Source organism: Nelumbo nucifera, chromosome 3 (genome assembly GCF_055504915.1).
Source record: "Nelumbo nucifera cultivar China Antique chromosome 3, China Antique-T2T, whole genome shotgun sequence".
Classification (NCBI taxonomy): Eukaryota; Viridiplantae; Streptophyta; class Magnoliopsida; order Proteales; family Nelumbonaceae; genus Nelumbo; species Nelumbo nucifera.
The window spans coordinates 101,568,701-101,586,344 of record NC_142651.1 but is presented as its reverse complement, the minus strand read 5'-3'; the positions used below and the strand labels follow the sequence as shown (position 1 = coordinate 101,586,344).

At 39.5% G+C, this 17,644-nt stretch overlaps 1 protein-coding gene across 2 annotated transcripts in view; it reads left to right on the top strand.

Moving 5' to 3' along the window:
* The first annotated feature begins 2,079 nt into the window (after positions 1-2,079).
* LOC104599009 (homeobox protein LUMINIDEPENDENS-like) overlaps positions 2,080-17,644 on the top strand; it is a 40,827-nt gene continuing 25,262 nt past the window's right edge. The window contains exons 1-2 of one of the 2 annotated variants that reach the window (XM_010261371.3): positions 2,080-2,459; positions 6,812-6,839. In XM_010261371.3, the coding sequence (XP_010259673.1) occupies positions 2,274-2,459; positions 6,812-6,839 (214 nt within the window). In that variant the 5' untranslated portion in view covers positions 2,080-2,273. The remainder of the gene's footprint in view (positions 2,460-6,811; positions 6,840-17,644) is intronic. The other variant, XM_088900778.1, reaches the window with a different exon arrangement.

The window sequence follows — 17,644 nt, the reverse complement described above, 5'->3', positions numbered from 1 at the left end:
CCGTATCAGGTATATCCATTCCTATTTTTGGTTTCAGATTTGGTCCGGTTTGGTTACAAGAACGATCCTTAAAAATGTAATTTTCAGATTTGAAATTTCGCCCAACATTCCTGTAAGTTTGACTATCCATATGATGGAGGCTTTGATTTGATTTGATAAACTTTGATGAATTGACTTGATTTGATTAGGTAAACTTGATTTAATGAATTTTGGACAACTTTGGCATGTGATGACTTATTGTTTTGATTTGATAAACTTAATTTTGATTTTTGATAGATGAATTGACTTTATTTGATTTGCTAAAATTGATTTAACAAATTTTGGACCATCTTAATATTTGATGATTTGATTTGATTTGATAAACTTAATTTTGATCTTTGATGACGAGCTAATTTATTTTGACTTGATAAATTTGATTTAGTTAATTTGAAAATTTGATATTTGATGATTTAATGTGTTTTGATTTGATGAACTCAACTTTAATCATTGATATTTGATGAATTTTGACAATTTTGATATTTGCCCCATCCCTTCACCAACTGCCCCCATGATTGAAAATGGTCACTCGAGTGCATTCAATTTGAGGAGCCGGAAGAAGTTTCCATCTGGAGTAGGATTCTTCCTATCAATGTCTTCATTCGATATCATCTCAATTCGACCATCTGCTCCACTACTGTACTGATAGCTCAAGTTCCTCAAACTACCAGACCGCAGGCTTAGGGACTTTGTTGAAAGAGAATGGCTTAAACGGGAGGACCATGATCAGCGGGTTGAAGGTGCACCCAAATCCCTGTTCTTGGCCATTTCCTGGAATCGGATTAAGGAGGCATAGGATCCTGCCCCCACAAACATCGCGATCTCCGACCATCTCAACACGTCCATGAATGGAAGATCCAGAATCGGACGCTCCGTAATCACCACCGGCACGCAACTAAACTGCAACGCGTCTCCGATTCCTGAAACATCTCCTCCGTAGAAAAACAAGCAGAACTTATTGCTCGACAGCCTCCCCACACACAACGCGGGATCAGACGACTTGGATTCGACCAGGAACTGGGGATCACCACACAATTCGTTCGAGAACGTCGATTCGGGCTTCCCATTTTGATCCCCGCTGTCGTTTAGGTTTAAGTAGCCCAGGTACTTGGCAGTTCTTTCCGGGTGGCGCGTGAAGATGTTGGTCGTTGAGGTGGGGAAAGCTGACATCTTTGGGAGGGATGAACCTACCTTCGGCTGTCGGAAAACACGGGATTTGAACGGAGTTCTTCTTCAACTCGATGATGTTCCTGTCGGAGTTCATGCCAATCCCGCTACAAGAGACGCAGAAGTGTTCAGCCCCGAGTGTACGGTTCCAAAAGGGGAAGTCCGTCCGAAGATTCCTGATCAACCGGACGATTCCTCTGTAGTTATGGGAGGAATCGTGGGGGAAAGGCAAGTAGAACAGATCGGCATCCTCTGCGTTGGTCGTTATATCTTCGGGGCTTACCTGTAGATGGAGAGAGAGAGTGAGAGAGAGAGAGAGAGGGTAGAGTCAGAATGAGAAAGAAAGGGAAATAACGAAGATAGAAAAGAAAGATTTTAGCGGTGGAAGAAGGGTAAAATAGTAAATTAACGCTGTTCGTTAGTGAAATTACCGTTATGGTGAATTTATAAAAAGTGACGATGGATTTTAGACAAATTCCCTAATAAAAATAATATTATATATATAAAATTAAAACGGAACCGGTGCAAAAACCTCATTTTCATCTCCATACTCACCCATCAAAACAATCTCCATCTCCAACCGGATATTATATACACCTTTAAATTCCAAAATACCACATATTATATTATACATTATGTATGTGGTTAATGCATATTTGTATAATATGCATTCCACGTTATCAGACCTATTCACGGGTCGGGTTTTAGGCCCAATTTTATACTGTCTCAGGCTCGGGCTTCGGACCGGGCCCATTAAAAAGTTAAACCCGAGTCCGGCCCATCTACACGTGGAAATTGAATTAATCCCATACCAATTTCAGTCACGCATGGCGGAAATGGAATTATCCCATTGTAGCGAGTGTTTGCTTGGTACATTTTACACGGAAAAAGAAAAGCTGTTTCGCTAGTACGACGTCAATAAATACTTAAATAGAACCCATGGGAATTTCTCTCTCTAAGCAGTGTTCGAAGAACATTACGTAACATTCTAAAGATGGTGCCCTAATGCGCAGAATCTTACCGCTCGATCTGTGATATCGTATCGTCGAAATTTCATATTTCTGACCAAGATGGAGGTTCCAGAGGAGGATTCGGCGAGCACTTTCGCCGAATTGGATGTTGGGAATACCGAAGAGTCTTTTCAGAGGTTTTTAGATTCCCAGAAGGAGCTTTTTCATGAGCAAATTGATCAGCTTCAGAAGATTGTGGTCACACAATGCAAACTCACGGGCGTAAATCCTCTCTCTCAAGAAATGGTACGCTTCACCCCCTTTCGTTTAGGGTTTTTGTTGGCATTCTCAAAACTACGGTTAGCATGCGTTCCCCCATTCTTGTGGAGTAGAGTCATTACTCTTTTTTTTTTTTGATTTCACGAAAGAAATATGCGAGGCTGGTGTAGAGTTTTCACGAAAAAATATATGAAGATTAGGTTTTGATTAGAACAGAGCTTCTTTCCTTTTTTTTTTTTTTAATTTTTGTATGAATTCTAGTATTTGCGGTTCTTGTAGTTATGCCAGTTTTTTCTTTTTTCTTTTTTTTTTCTCTCCTTGTTATCTGGGTGGCTGCTGCTTTTGGAAGTTCATATGGCTAAAATACATACTAAATTATTCTTCATTGATCAAAGTTGAATATGCTGTCAATAGAACCTTTTTCTGAATTCATTCTATTGCTTCCACCGAGACTCCATTAGATGATTGCTCGAGCTCACTCAGTGATGTACTATATATACTTTATCATTTCAACTTTCATTTCTTCCAAACATAGTTTGTCGATCTATACGGAATGGTTACTTTTTCTCCCTCCTTATAAGGAGGATTTATATTGACATATGGACAAAGAAGGGGTGTATAGTGAAAACTGAAGGTGTATATTATATGTTACTAGACATTCATAGTTGTCAAGGTGTCCCCTAGGCGCTCTTGGCTGGGTGCCTAATCTAAATATCTTGTATAGCAACTAGGTGCCTCCCTAGGCAATAAGACGCTTACATAGGCAGCTAAAATGACAAGGTGGGTGACTTATTACAATATCAGTCATATTTCTACATCTTAGTAATATGTATTTTACTACACTATATTATATGCTATATGTATCATTTATACTTTGTTGTAAAGTCTTACCATTGTAATTAAAAGATCCAAAGGTTTTTGAGATAAGAAAAAACAGAAAAACAAGGATAGAAATATAAAGTTCCCCCCCCCTTTCTCCATCTCTTACATTAAATAAAACAGCAGCTCCACCCTTATTCCTTTTCTCCTCTACTTACTCTCCGTCTTATATTTTATCATATGAAATTATAACTTTCTTTAGTTGCTAATTTGATATGAAATCGCTTCATTAAATATTATTTTAGTATCATTTTTGAAAGTACTGAAATTAATATAATTGAAATACAATTGTCCTAGATACGTTGATCTTCCATGTTTTGAGAGGCAATTTAGTGTTATTAATAAAGAAAATTGCTAATTTTTCCAATTAATATGCATGCTAAATGGCATATAAAACTAGAGAACTAGGAAAAACTTGTTTTTTATTTTATGGACTTCTTATTGCCTAGGCAACTAGCCACCTCACCCTTACCTAGAATCACCTAGGTGCCTTAGCAACTATGCTAGATATATAAAGATCTTGCAAGGATCTTATTATTATTTTTTAATTAGTTTTCTCTCGGCCTTCTAAATTTAGACATTGTTTACTTGGAGTAGGGGTGGGATTGTGGGAATACGATGTTGACCATGTTAGTTATACCAAAAAAAAAGATGTTGACCAGGAGTGAAAAGAGACGAATTTGTAGTATTGTATCAGAAATTTTAAGTGAATGTGGAAAAGGACTACTGCAACCATATTGGCTACTGAAATGCTTTTCAAGACTACTCAAGAGGATAGGCCAATATTTTTGTGTTAAATTTCTATCATTATATGTATATTGTCATATCAATATAGTAATAAATATAAAATATAAATCTGGGCTAGTGTTAGCCTAGGCTAACCACCATGTGGGATGTAAAACCTTCTGTACAATTTTTCAAAGTCATTAATAAAACTTATTTACAGTTGCTTATAAAAAAAAGGAAACTTAAAAAAATCTCCGGATTAAATCTATGAACACCCATCATAAACTAAATATGTTCAAGAAGATCTAGAGGCTTGAAATTAAGCAAGAGTAAACATGTTTTAAAATTTTCAGTACTATAAAAGGATGACATATATCTCGTCTTTTCCTTGTCAACCACAGAAAGGAGATTTTTGAGTTTATACAATGAGACACTTTGCACCAAGATGACAGTTGAAGAGAATCTAGTTCATCTCCTCTCCTGTTGTTTGCTCAATAGCTCCATCTTACTGGGGCTAGATAGGGTTTTTGACCAAGGTTAAAATAATAAAAGGACAGATATGTCCTTACCAGTGCTTTGAGTGGTCATACACTGGAAACATACAACTTACTGCTCTTAATATCTGGTTGGTTAATCATTAACTAGCTATCATCCTTGGAGATAACCAACCTATATAGGATGCCCCAAGCCCCCAACAACTTATCATGGCAGGACCCACTATAGTACATTGTGTCTACCACCCTCCCAGAGGCCAAAACACTCTGGAGACATCATGCATAAAACTAAATGTCTCAATAATTTTGTAGGACCAAAAATCTCATAAATTATTGATCATAAACATTCAAATAAAAGCCTTCTTATTGTTTTCAAAACAAAAGGAAAATTGGGGCCATTATGCCATAAAGTTACTGTAGCACCCCAAAGAAATAAAAACTATTTTAAACACTTACAGTTCTTTAAAAGATAAAATAAATAAATAGTAAACCCTACAATATTACTTCTGAATACAAAGGACCTAATAAATATTGAAGTATTAGTTCAAAACAATTAATGGGCTTAAAAGAAATCAAACACAATAGTGTTAACCTGTTTGTTATTTTATTAAAGTTGTCCCCTTTTTCTCAAAAAAAAGTATAAATTAGGCAGGTTGCATTGTGACTCTTATCACAATCTAGTAAGTACAGACTGTACAGCCCATCCAGATTGGTCATTTACCCAAAACAACTGATTGGTACACAGGTACAGTATGGAACCATTGCATTTAGCAAATTAAATTAAAGTAATAACCAACCCTTATTGAAGTAGACCTGGATTCAGAGTACAAGGTTGAAAAAAAAGTTTCATACACTGATGCTTCATGCTTGTGGCCTAGTGCATCCCAAATACACGTGTTGAAGCTGTTAACGTCAAGCATATGCTAGTCATTAAGCCATTCCATAGTTGTCAAGGCGCCTAGAGCACAGGGCGCCTATACATGATTTAAATATATTAATTTCAATGTTCAATAACCTGTTTCAGGCCAACAAAATGGGGGAATGCAGCGAATAAAAGAGAGAAAAATAAGGGGATGGAGACCCTGTTTTGTTCCCAAAAAATATTCCTTAAAAAAGTAAAAAATAAAAATACAGGAGTACGAGGACTGTGTTTAAGGCGGTGGACACCCTGTTTCAGGCCAATAAAAAGTGAGAATGCAGCGAAAAAAGAGATAGAAAAATAAGGAGATGGAGCCTCTGTTTCGTTCCAAAAAAACATTATTAAAAAAATAGTGCAAAAAGTACAAGAAAAAATTTAGAAAGTTGGGGCGCATCCCCTGTTTAAGTCCCAAAAGTATTTAAAAAAGAAAGAAAATAAAATACAAGAGTAACAGGACGATTTGAAGGAGGAGGAGGCAGAGTCCCTGTTTTGTTTCCAAAAATATTTCTTAAAAAAAGTAAGAAAAAATACAGGAGCACAGTCCTTGGTCTTCTCTTCTCAGTCTCGGTTCAGAACTCAAACCCAAAGAAACTTTCGTAGTTTTAATGTAAAAAAGAATCATCTTAATAAAAAATTGTAAGATACAACAGGGTGTATGTATAATATATATGGGCATTAAAAAATGATATGATATGTAAGGGTGAGCACCTAATATGGAAACCATATTGGTGTTGGCGTTGGGCGAGCCGCGAGGCAACCTCTAAAAATCGCCTAGTCGCCTAGGTGTCACCTTGGCAACTATGACCCATTCATGTGAATGAGAAAACATGTCGCATGAATGAATCAACTTGACTCAAGGTGAGAGGTTCACCCATGTTCCCTTTGTCAATGTACAAGACATGTCCAAATGGAACATACGTCTAATGAAAAGGTAAACCATGTGTAGCTCTAATTGTGGTATCCTTGGTGCCCAAGGTATTGCATTGGGCTTGACTTTCAGACAATTCCTATGGTACACAACCATGTTCCTTGCATCATCCCATTACTAGCTACATGCATGGTGGAATGAACAAGCACATCGACTAAATATATGACTAAAGGACACAGAATTTCATAATAACATTATGAATAAAAATGACAACAATGCCTTTTCAGGCCACAAAACTATTACCACTGGCTGAGGACTTTGGAGAAGACTTCTGTCACCGTGCTAAGGCCTGAACCATAACTGATATGTTTTACAGCATTTGTGTTTTGTCTCTTCAAAGTTTAAGTATTTATATGAATTTTATGTGTATGATATTCAATATCTGTTTTTAATATTGTAGCTTAATTGATCTTGCACTTTGTTACATGTGCAGGCAGCTGGTGCCTTGTCAATAAAAATCGGTAAGTAATTGTACTCAGATTTTATTGATGTCCTGATGGTGCTTTTGTGTGTGTGTGTGTGTGTATGCATCAGTTATTGATTTGAAGGGGGGGGGGGAATAGAAGGAAGACCTCTGCTATTTAAATGGTTATTTTGATCTGCTTAAGTTATATTCTTCCTTAGCAAGGTCATAACATACTTGTTCGATTACCCAAAGTATTTTGTTTTCTTGGTGTTGAGATGGTGTGATTCCAGAACAGAGAGAAGAGAAGGAGAAGGGAGAAGAGAGGCAAAATTGAAAGAGGCAAAAGTCAACTGGCGGCGCTAGTTTATTTTGCTATATGTACTAGGCGACTATACATAAAAAATAAAGGAGAAAATTATAAAGGTGCCCTTGCGGCACTAAACTTAAAATAAACTAAGTTATTTCAACACTCCCCCTCAAGTTGGGACGTAGATATCAATCATGCACAACTTGTCACATAAATCATTGTGCCGTAAGTGATGTAAGCCTTTTGTAAATATGTCTGTCAGTTGCTCTTTGGAACTCACATATGGGGTGCACACTTCCCCATTAACAATTTTCTCTCTAATTAAGTGTTTGTCAACCTCTATATGCTTAGTTCTATCATGAAGAACTGGGTTGGCTGCAATATTGATGGCAGCCTTGTTACCACAATACAAGGACATAGGACCATCAATAGGAAAGCCCAGTTCGCTCAACAGATTCTTTATCCACATGCCTTCAGCCACCCCATGGAACATTGCTCCTCTATATTCAGCTTTAGCACTACACCTATCCACCACATTTTGTTTCTTGCTTTTCCATGTGACTAGGTTTCCTCTCACAAAGGAATAATACCCACTGGTAGACTTTCTGTCATTAATTGATCCAGGCCAATCAACATTTGTATATACTTCAATCTTCAAATGACCATTCTTTTGGTATAACAAACCGGCTCCATGAAACCTCTTTAGGTATCTGAGTATTCTTTCTGCTATCTCTAAGTGTGTGGTCTTAGGAGCATGCATGAACTGACTAAGAACACCTACTGCATGAGCAATGTTTGGCATGGTCATGGATAAATACAGGAGCCTTCCCACAAGTCTTTGGAATTATTTTACATCTTTGACAACTTCACCACAACAGTCACCTAGTCTGTGATTAGGATCAATGGGAGAGTCAGCTGGCTTAACCCATAGTTTTCCTGTATCCTGTAACAGATCTAGGATGTATTTCCTCTTAGAAATGAAGATCCCCTTTTGAGATCGAAGGAGACCTAGATCCTTCACCTCAAATTTAGTGGCTAAGAAATCTTTTAGTCTCTGAATTTCAGCCTTCCAGTTACCTGTGATCACTATGTCGTCAACATACACTATCAAGGCTGCAATCTTTCCTTCCCCTCTTTTCACAAATAGAGTATGGTCAGTTTGACATTGTTTGTAGCCAATCTGCTATATAGCCAAATGAAACTTGCTGAACTAGGCTCTCGGTGATTGCTTCAAACCATACAAAGACTTCTTTAGTCTGCACACTTTCTGTTCTTTGCCTAGGGCACTAAAGCCAGGAGGTTGAACCATGTATACCTCTTCCTCAAGGTCTCCATTCAGAAAGGCGTTTTTAATGTCTAGTTGATGAAGATCCCAATCAAGATTTGCACAAGGGAGAAAAGAACTCTAATGGAGTTCATTTTGGCTACTGGGGCAAAGGTCTCTGCATAATCTACACCATATACCTAGGTAAACCCTTTTGCCACCAACCTAGCCTTGCACCTTTCTATCGTGCTATCAGCTTTGTGTTTCACTGTGAACACCCACTTGCACCCTATCAGTTACTTACCCTTAGGAAGATCCACTAATTCCCACATACCATTTTTATGTAGGGCATTTATCTCTTCTTAAATTGCATCTGTCCATTCTGGTATTAAGAGAGCTTCTGCCACATTTTTTGGGATAGGGACACTATCAATGGAAGAAATAAAAGCATGAAAGGAGGGTGAGATGTTCTCGTAGGTAACAAAATGGGTAATAGGATACTTGGTGGTATAAGACCTAACTCCCTTCCTTTTTGCAATAGGAATGTCAAGGTCATCACCGGATGGAATTTCTATGGCAAGAGGATCAGGAACATCAATAGGGATGATAGTATCTGGTTGGATATGATTTGTCCTTGGTGAATCTGATGATGTTGGTGGTACGGTTTCAAGTTGCTTCACAACTCTCGAATTTAGCTGGTTCTTGCGACGACAAAAAACACGGAATGGAAGAGGGTCAGGCAAAGGAGGAAGAACCTGAACATGAACTGATTTCTCCTCCACCTTACTCTCCCCCTAAGGAGAAACCGGGAAAAAAGGATCACTTTCAAAAAAAGACACATCCATAGAGACATAGTCTTTCTTGGAAATGGGGTCAAAGCATCGATAGCCCTTTTGGGAAGAAGGATAATCCAAGAAGACATAAGGAATGGTACGAGGATCAAGTTTTCCATGAGTAGGAGAAAGGTTCTGGACGAAACAATGACAACCAAACACACGAATAGGAATAAAGAAGAGTGGAACCTTGGGAAAAAGAAGCTGATGGGGGGCCTTGTACCCTAACAAACGGGATGGCATACGGTTGATGAGATAGGCAACACACAACACAACATCCAACCAGAAATGTTTAGGAACATTCATGTGTATAAGTAACCCACAAGCAATTTTAAGGAGATGACAATTCTTTCTTTCAACAACACCATTTTGTTGGGGGGTTTTAGTGCAAGAGCTACGATGTATGGATCCGCACGAGGCAAAGAACTCCGTGAGATCACTATAGAAATATTCTTTGGCATTGTCTGATTGGAAAATTTGGATTTCCGTTTGAAACTGAGTGAATATCAAGCGTTAGAAATTTTTAATGATTTTTGGTACTTCATCTCTGGACCGCATAGGGTACACCCGTGTATATTGGGAGTAATCATCAATAAGTGTAATGAAATATCTATAATCAGATTCGGTTGCTAAAGTAACAGGGCCCCAGACATTAGAATACACAATATGGAAAGGAAAATCAGATTTATTATTTCTTGAAGTAAAATGATTTCTACAATGTTTGCTCAACTGACGAGTTTGACATGTGAAATCCGACACTGATACTGATTTAAATAAATACGGTAACAAAACTTTCAATGACTCAAAAGATAAATGACCCAAACGACTGTGCCATAAAAGGACTTGACTCTTATTAGACAGACTCTTAGACTCAATAGCCACAAGACAAGCTTTATTCTCCAGCATGTAAAGACCATCTACCATACGACCTCTACCAATCGTCTTCCTCGAGACCAAATCCTGTATCATACAAGAGTAGGGAAAAAAGGTTACCGAGCAGTTCAACGAATTTGTTATACTACTAATAGAGAACAAATTTATGGGCAGTTTAGGAACATGTAGAACATTAGAGAGGGTGAGTCCAAGTGGAAGGGAGATGGTTCCTTGACCAGCTATGGTGGAGAAAGAACCATAAGCAAGTCTCACCTTGTCCCACCAGATAATAGATGATAATATTGAAAACAATTGGACTTACCCGTCATATGGTTCAAGGCTCCAGAGTCTATTATCCAAGAGGAGTTTGAGGGATGAGAGGACACATGGAAAGCTGTGGCAGAATTACCGTTACCTGATGTAGATGCAAAGGAAGTCGAGGGTGGAGAAGCAGAATCCATCTGGCGGATTGCCCTCCCATACAACTCTAAATGGTCATGGAAAGAATTAATGATATCTTCCCTCGGATCAGTCCCGAAAGAACTCATAGTGGTGGTAGATGATTGAGGCTCTTGAAAAGCTAAATTTGCTACATTAAACTTTCTCTGACCTTGTTGTCCTGACTTCTTATTCTGATCCGGCTTTTTATTCATTTCCTGAGCCCACTTTGGCTTCCCGTGAAGTTCCCAACATGCCTCCCAAGTATGCCTAGACTTTTGATAGTGTGTACACCATAACTTATCTTTCTCATCACCTTTCTTTTGGAAGTCACTCTTCTTGAAGGAATTTCCACCACCCGTAGCAACACTCTCTTTAGTTGCTAAAGCCATATGCTCTCCTTTAGGATTATTCATCACATTCTGTCTGCTCTCTTTTGACTGCACTAGAGCATATACTTCTTGTACGGATGGGAGGTCTTTACCCTCCAATATCTAAACCCTGATAGATTCATATATTGGATTCAGCCCTAGGAGAAAGGCAAACACTCTTTGCTGTGAAACCAGAGACTTGTATGCTTTGGCATCTGCATCACACTTCCAATTTATATTCTGATAGTGATCGAGTTCCTTCCAAACAGAAGTCAAGTCTGAATAGTAGGCGGAGAGACTCCTCTTCCCCTGTTTACAAGTTGAGGAGGCAGCCTGCAACTGATATATTTTAGCATAATGCCGTTGTTCGGAGTATGTAGACTGTGCCTGCTCCCATATCTCATGAGTTGTTTTTGCCCACATGAAGGTCTTTCTCACTTGTGGCAGCATAGACAATAACAGCCATGACATCACCATGCTGTTTTCCTGGTCCCACCTATCATGTTCCACACCACTAGACTAGGGTTCTCTAATTTTGCCATTGATATATCCTGTTTTTCCCCTTGCAGTTATGTAAAGTTTGATTCCCCTTGACCATTCTAGGTAATTAAGGCCATCAAAGGGAATCACAGCCATGGGAAAACTTATGCCAAAACCTCCGCTCATCCCACTTTGACTAGAGGTAACACCAGACATACCAGAATCTTCTGAAGACAGAGAAGCTAAATCTGATCAGTCACAAACCAGCTATAGAACAAGTTTCTTAATTCAGTTCAGACCCACAATACAGTCAAAAACAGGTTGCAGCAATCTGATCAAGTTTCCAGTTCAGCTGCGTTTTTGGACACAAAAAAAAACTTGTTCTCATTCAAGGAAATCACAGCTGGTCCCACACCATTATTGTTCTCAGATTTCGGCCCAACTGAACCCTTTCAGACTGATCACATAGATGTGTGAGTATAAAAAAAAAGATCTGATCATTCTCTCCAGCAACAAAACAGCTTTCACATAGTAACTTAGCTTCTATATGTGTAGAAGAAAATAATCTGCTTTCGCTGCAGTTACAGATCTGTAACCTTGAAGTAATAACACCTTTCTAGGCAAAAAAGGGATCACTCGATCCACATACAATGAGGGAAAATACTCTCACACCAGCCGCAGGTCATTAGACCCACATAACCCATACATCTGGGTACAAAAAAGGATTAGTTCGATCCACAAACCGAGGAAGAAAAAACTAAAAAAAAAACTCACAACATTTGATTTTTTTCTTTCTGATAGTTTTTGGGCTCACGACCAAGAAAAAGGAGCAGTCTTGTAGTGAGCATCCTCGCACGTCCACCAGAGATCTTGTTCTTTGGTTCGACCACCAACAGACAGAAAAGGAAAGAAGCGCCACCTTGGTCCTAAGATTGGATCTGTCGCTCTGATACCATGTTTTCTTGGTGCTGAGATGGTGTGATTCCAGAACAAAGAGAAGAAGGAGAAGGGAGAAGAGAGAAAAGAGAGAAGAGAGACAATTTTATTTTTTGATGAATAATAATAAATTTATTAATTCAGAAGCAGATTTAGAGTGAGTTCATAGAACATCCCAGGGAGAGGCGTGAGCTGCAGCCCCTCCTTGAATCTTACAAGTAAACTAGGAAAGAAAAGCAAGAATCACAACTGAGCTCAAAACAATTCTTCCCTATTTACCCCTTGCTTAGCTAACACATCTGACAAAGTATTTGCTGATCTCCCCACCCACTGTACAGTCACCAACATATTCCTTGTCAACCAACTAAATTTCTTCATTTCATTCTTGTAACGCCACATAGCCTCTTCAGGATTTTTCAACCAACCCACCACCACTTTGGAATCCCCCTCGATTGTTAGGTGTTGTACCCCCAGCTGGTTTGCAAATTGCACCCCTTGTACAATAGCTAAAAGTTCTGCCCTGATGGAGTCCCCAATTCCCAAGGGTCCTGAGTAGAGCAACAAAATCTCTCCCTTCTCATTTCTCAAAGCACCCCCCATTCCGGATAATCCTGGATTACCCATGCTACTTCCATCAAAGTTCTACTTCAGTGAGCCTTCGGATGGAGGAGACCAGCTTGTAATTGATTTGTCCTTTAGGGGTGAACACCTCGCTACTGCTGACCAATTTATCCAAAGGTCATTAAAGTAGAATTGGTGAAAGATTTCCAAGGTCTTCAGCCAAGGTATTGCCCTATTTAACACACAATTTTTCAATTCCTAATTTCTCCTTTCCTTTTTAAACTTGATCCCCTTCCATCTTACCCCCCTCTCCTCCTCACCCCACCATTCCTTCACTTTTTTCACAAAATCTGGATGGGTAAGCCACATATTTTCGAATCTAAAAGGTTTGGGTCCTGTAGGAAAAAACTCAGTATCTATCTGGATAGGACAGTGATCAGAGGTGACCCTGGGTAATGCTCTAGCAACCAAGTTTTCCAAACTATTCTCCCAGGCAAGGTTAAATAAGAACCTGTCCAACTTCGAACACAAAGGGGTTTCTTGAAGGTTGGACCAAGTGTAACTGGCTTGCAGCAGAGGTATTTCTTTCAATTCACATTCTTCAATAAAACCATTAAATTTCCTCATGCTTGTTGTAATTGCCTGTTGGGGATTACTGGTTTCATCAGAGAATCTAATGACATTAAAATCCCCACCCAGGCACCAAGGGCCATCCCATAGCCCCTTGATTGCATATAGTTCCTCTCGCATCTCATTCCTCTCTCTATAGGAATTAGGGCCATAAACATTGGTTAAGACTCATACACACCCATCCTCTGCATTCTTACACTTAATGGAAACTAAGAATCTATCTATCAATTCTTCCACTACTTCTACGACATCCTCCCTCCATAGTGTTACAATCCCCCCCGAGGCTCCCCAAGAAGGAGACGAGCTCCAACCTAAACCTCTAGACCTCCAAAAACTCCTCACCCATCTCCCATCTAATTCCGTCATTTTGGATTCTTGTAACAACACAATATCGGGTTTTTCCCTTTGGAGTAGGTCTTTGATCACCCTTCTCTTTCTTGCACTCCCTAACCCTCTTATATTCTAGCTAATAATTTTCATCGAGACAAAATAGCAAAAAACTCATGAAAAGGCCATAATCTCCTCATTTTAGGCCCTTCCTCCTATCCCCTCTACCACTAAATTCTAAATCTCCCTCAATGTCTGAGATTAGCCTTTCCACTTCAGATCTTTTTTTCTTCTTTGTTCCTTCCCCCCTTCCTAATACAACAATCATCCTCTTTCTTTTCTCCATCCTTTCTAGCCAATGTTTGAGGAAGAATTTTACCCTGCTCACACTTATTTTGGCTACAACGTCTCTCTAAGAATCCTTCATTTTTTTTAGTTCCTCCATCATTGTACAGATCAACTCCCAAATTCTGTTCGCCTCCCCTTTACTACTTCCTTCCATCACCCTCTCTCCTCCTTCCACTATCACCCTCTCTCTGCATCAGAACCTTCTGGATGGGAACCTGGAATATCTGTTACAGGCATAACATACAAGTCAGTACCTAAAAAAGAATTGACACCCATACCTGGTAGGACGGGGGTAGGACTAGAATCACTGGAGTTGAGTTGCAGACATGCGACAAATGGTTTTAAGGCCTTTCCCCTTTTTGGACAAAGTTGTGAAGTAGACATAGTGAAAGAATCACTTCCTGACGACCTACCCACTTGGAAATCCTTTCTCTGTGTTTCCGACACTGGAATACCCACATCCATCCTCACGGCCGATTCTTGTCCCTCTCCACCAACATCCTGTAATTCATTAGACTCAGGGTCAGCTTCCTCGACGAAGGGAAGAGGAGTTTTCACAGCTTTAGGACCATTTTCTTCGCCATTTCTAGTCTTCCCGCCACCTGCCTCTTCAATCTCTTCCTCTAAAAACAACAACTCTGTATGCAAACTTTCTATTTCAAGTAAATTGTTGTTGCTTTTCGGAGACAGACTTCCCAAACTTACAGTTTCGTCTCTATCAGAATCGTCACTGTTGTTTTGTTCACTCAACCAATCTTCAAATCCTGTTCTGTTCAAATCACTAGGCTTCCGGTATCTCGGGTTGCGCCTATCTGGTGAGAGACGGTTCGCTAGGTTGGATGGGACCCACTATAGAGAGCCTCGAGACTGAGAGTCTTGAGATTTTGCGCGTGAACTGTTCGACCGAAAGGAGGGAATCGGGGTAGAAGAAGATAGACGCTTAATCTTGTCTATCAACTCATCGTTCCTCCCAGTCACGTGCTTACTTAAAGGGTCCCTTGGCCCATCTGTCTTGTAATGGGCCTTGGGCTCAAAACCTGTAATATAAGAACCCAACTTTAAAACCTTTAGTTGAGTTGCCTTCTCCGGCTCACTAGAAAAGGGATCCACTCGATTGGGCCCATTTTCTAAGTCTTTTCGTCCCACGTGACCTCTTAACAAATCACGCCCCCCTGTTTTAATGGTCGGACCAGCAACCCTCCCTGTCTGAGGTTGCTGGTTCAGCCTTCTCCCTTTAGACACTGGTATATTTTTGTCTATTTCCCCTGACACCACTTGCGCAAAAGATCTACCATTTGTCATAGCCTTTTCTTGCTTTCTACAGCCATCTGCCCCAAAGCTTTTTGGCTTCCCAGAATTTGTTGGCCCTTTTTAGTGAAACATTCCTTCCCATTTGAATTAACCAATCTCACAAGTCCACGTAATGCTTCTTCTTCCTCCTTCTCCCCTCCTACCATACGAGCCTCCTTCCACAGCCCTGCTTCAATGGAGGATGCTAGCCACACAGAGACAAAACTCCCCTCTGTTCGTACCTCTACCTTTCGTGGAATGTCTTCTGGCTTCACACCACTTAGCAAGATTTCTACTAAATAAAGATCACCCAAGAAAGCTCCTTTCAAGATTCCTCCACTCAATACTGCTATAGACTTTGCTACTTCTTGTTTCCACAGATGAAATGGCAAGCCTATTACACGCACCACCACACCATCTTCGACAAATAAATCCTTGGAGTTGGATGTTGGATTCCATTTAAAGACTATGAATGATCTGAAATCAGCCTGAATATTGATAGCTGATATTTCCAATTCATTCTCTACTGGATCTAGGAGGGCTTTACAGTTATCGAAGGGGGTTACTATGAAGACACTCTTCAGCTTCAACCTGGTTACCAGTAAGTCAGCTACCCTCCTCCAATCATTAACCTTTTCCTTGGCTTGTATCACAAACTTACTATCCCACTCTTCTCTCTAGACCTCCCACCATTCTGCATTGGCCTTTTGTTTTTGCCATGACCACTGGCCCTTGTTCTACCCTGCTGTTGTTGAGATATGCCTTCTCCTCCCTTATGGAGGCTTTTTTATCATTTGCTACTCTTTGAGCTAAAAACTCTTTGAGCAACCAGTCAACTTCCCCCCATCCTTGGCTCTGTTTTCCTACTGGTAGACACACCAGTTGCCTTCGTCCCTTACCAAAAAATTCAACCAAAGCTATGAAGAAGCCTTTTCTATTCCTCTTACATTCAACAACATATCTTCTCCCTTCTAATGTGCTAAAATCCTGCCAGTTTATCTACTTACCTTTTGATCAGTTTCCAACTATGAACTCTCTTAGCCACTCGATCACTTCTAATCCTTCCAGCAATATTGTACCCTTTTCGCTTCCCTTACCTTCAGGCTTACCTTCTCCTCGATTCTCATCTCTTCGAACAAGAAATTTTTTGCTTCTATCTTCAAGGATCTCCTCCACTGACCTGCTTGCACGAACTCCATTCCCTTTTTCCACCACCCTTTAAAAGTATTAGAATCAAGGTTTTGATCCTCTTCTCCGCTTCTGTAAACCACCTTTTTGCTACATAATAAAATTCCATAGAAGAGAGACAAAATTGAAAGAGTCAAAAGCCAACTGGTGGTGCCAGTTTATTTTGGTATATATACTAGGGCAACCATACATAAAAAAATAAAGGAGAAAATTACAAAGGTGCCCTTGTGGCACTAAACTTAAAATAAAACTAAGTTATTTCAACATTTATTTTTTAGATTTTTGACTAATTGTTGAGCGGTTGTTAAATACCCATAAAAGGGGAGAATTGTAATTGATTCCAAATTTATAAAGTAATTGTAGTCAATACGACTAATAAAATATTATGTAGAAGTCTAGAAGATGAAAATTGGAATTGTGAGTGGCCCTTACAATTATAGTAGTTCTTTCCGGTTCAGTTGGTGGGATACATCAACATTTTATTCATGTTTTTGGTGATCACCTGAAAAAGCATATGATGTTATCAAAAGCATATGGCCACGCGCATTAGGAGTTCTTAAATCTGGTGTTGGAAAGGTAGGTTTTGGCATTTTGGTTGGAGATGGAGGAAATGTATAAAGAGTTGATCAAATCTTAATTGCCAATGAATGTGTGGAGGCTCAAAGGAGACTAAAGAGGAAAGGAGTGGCTATCAAATTGGGTTTGGAAAAAGCCTATGATTTGGTAGATTGGAACTTCTTGATATGAGGAGGTGTGGCTTTGGAAATTTGTGGTGCAAATGGATTAAGGGCTGTTTACAAACTAGTCACTACTTAGTCATAGTTAATGGGACAATGTATGATTTCTTTGAGGGTTTTCGTGGGCTTAGGCAGGGTGACCCCCTTTCTCCCTTCCTATTTACTTTGATTGCTGAGCAAATTATTTAGAGCTTTTCGGGGGTTGGTCAGTGGGGAGGGATAATGTTTTGGTCACTCACTCGTAATTTGCAAATGATATTCTAATTTTTTATAATGG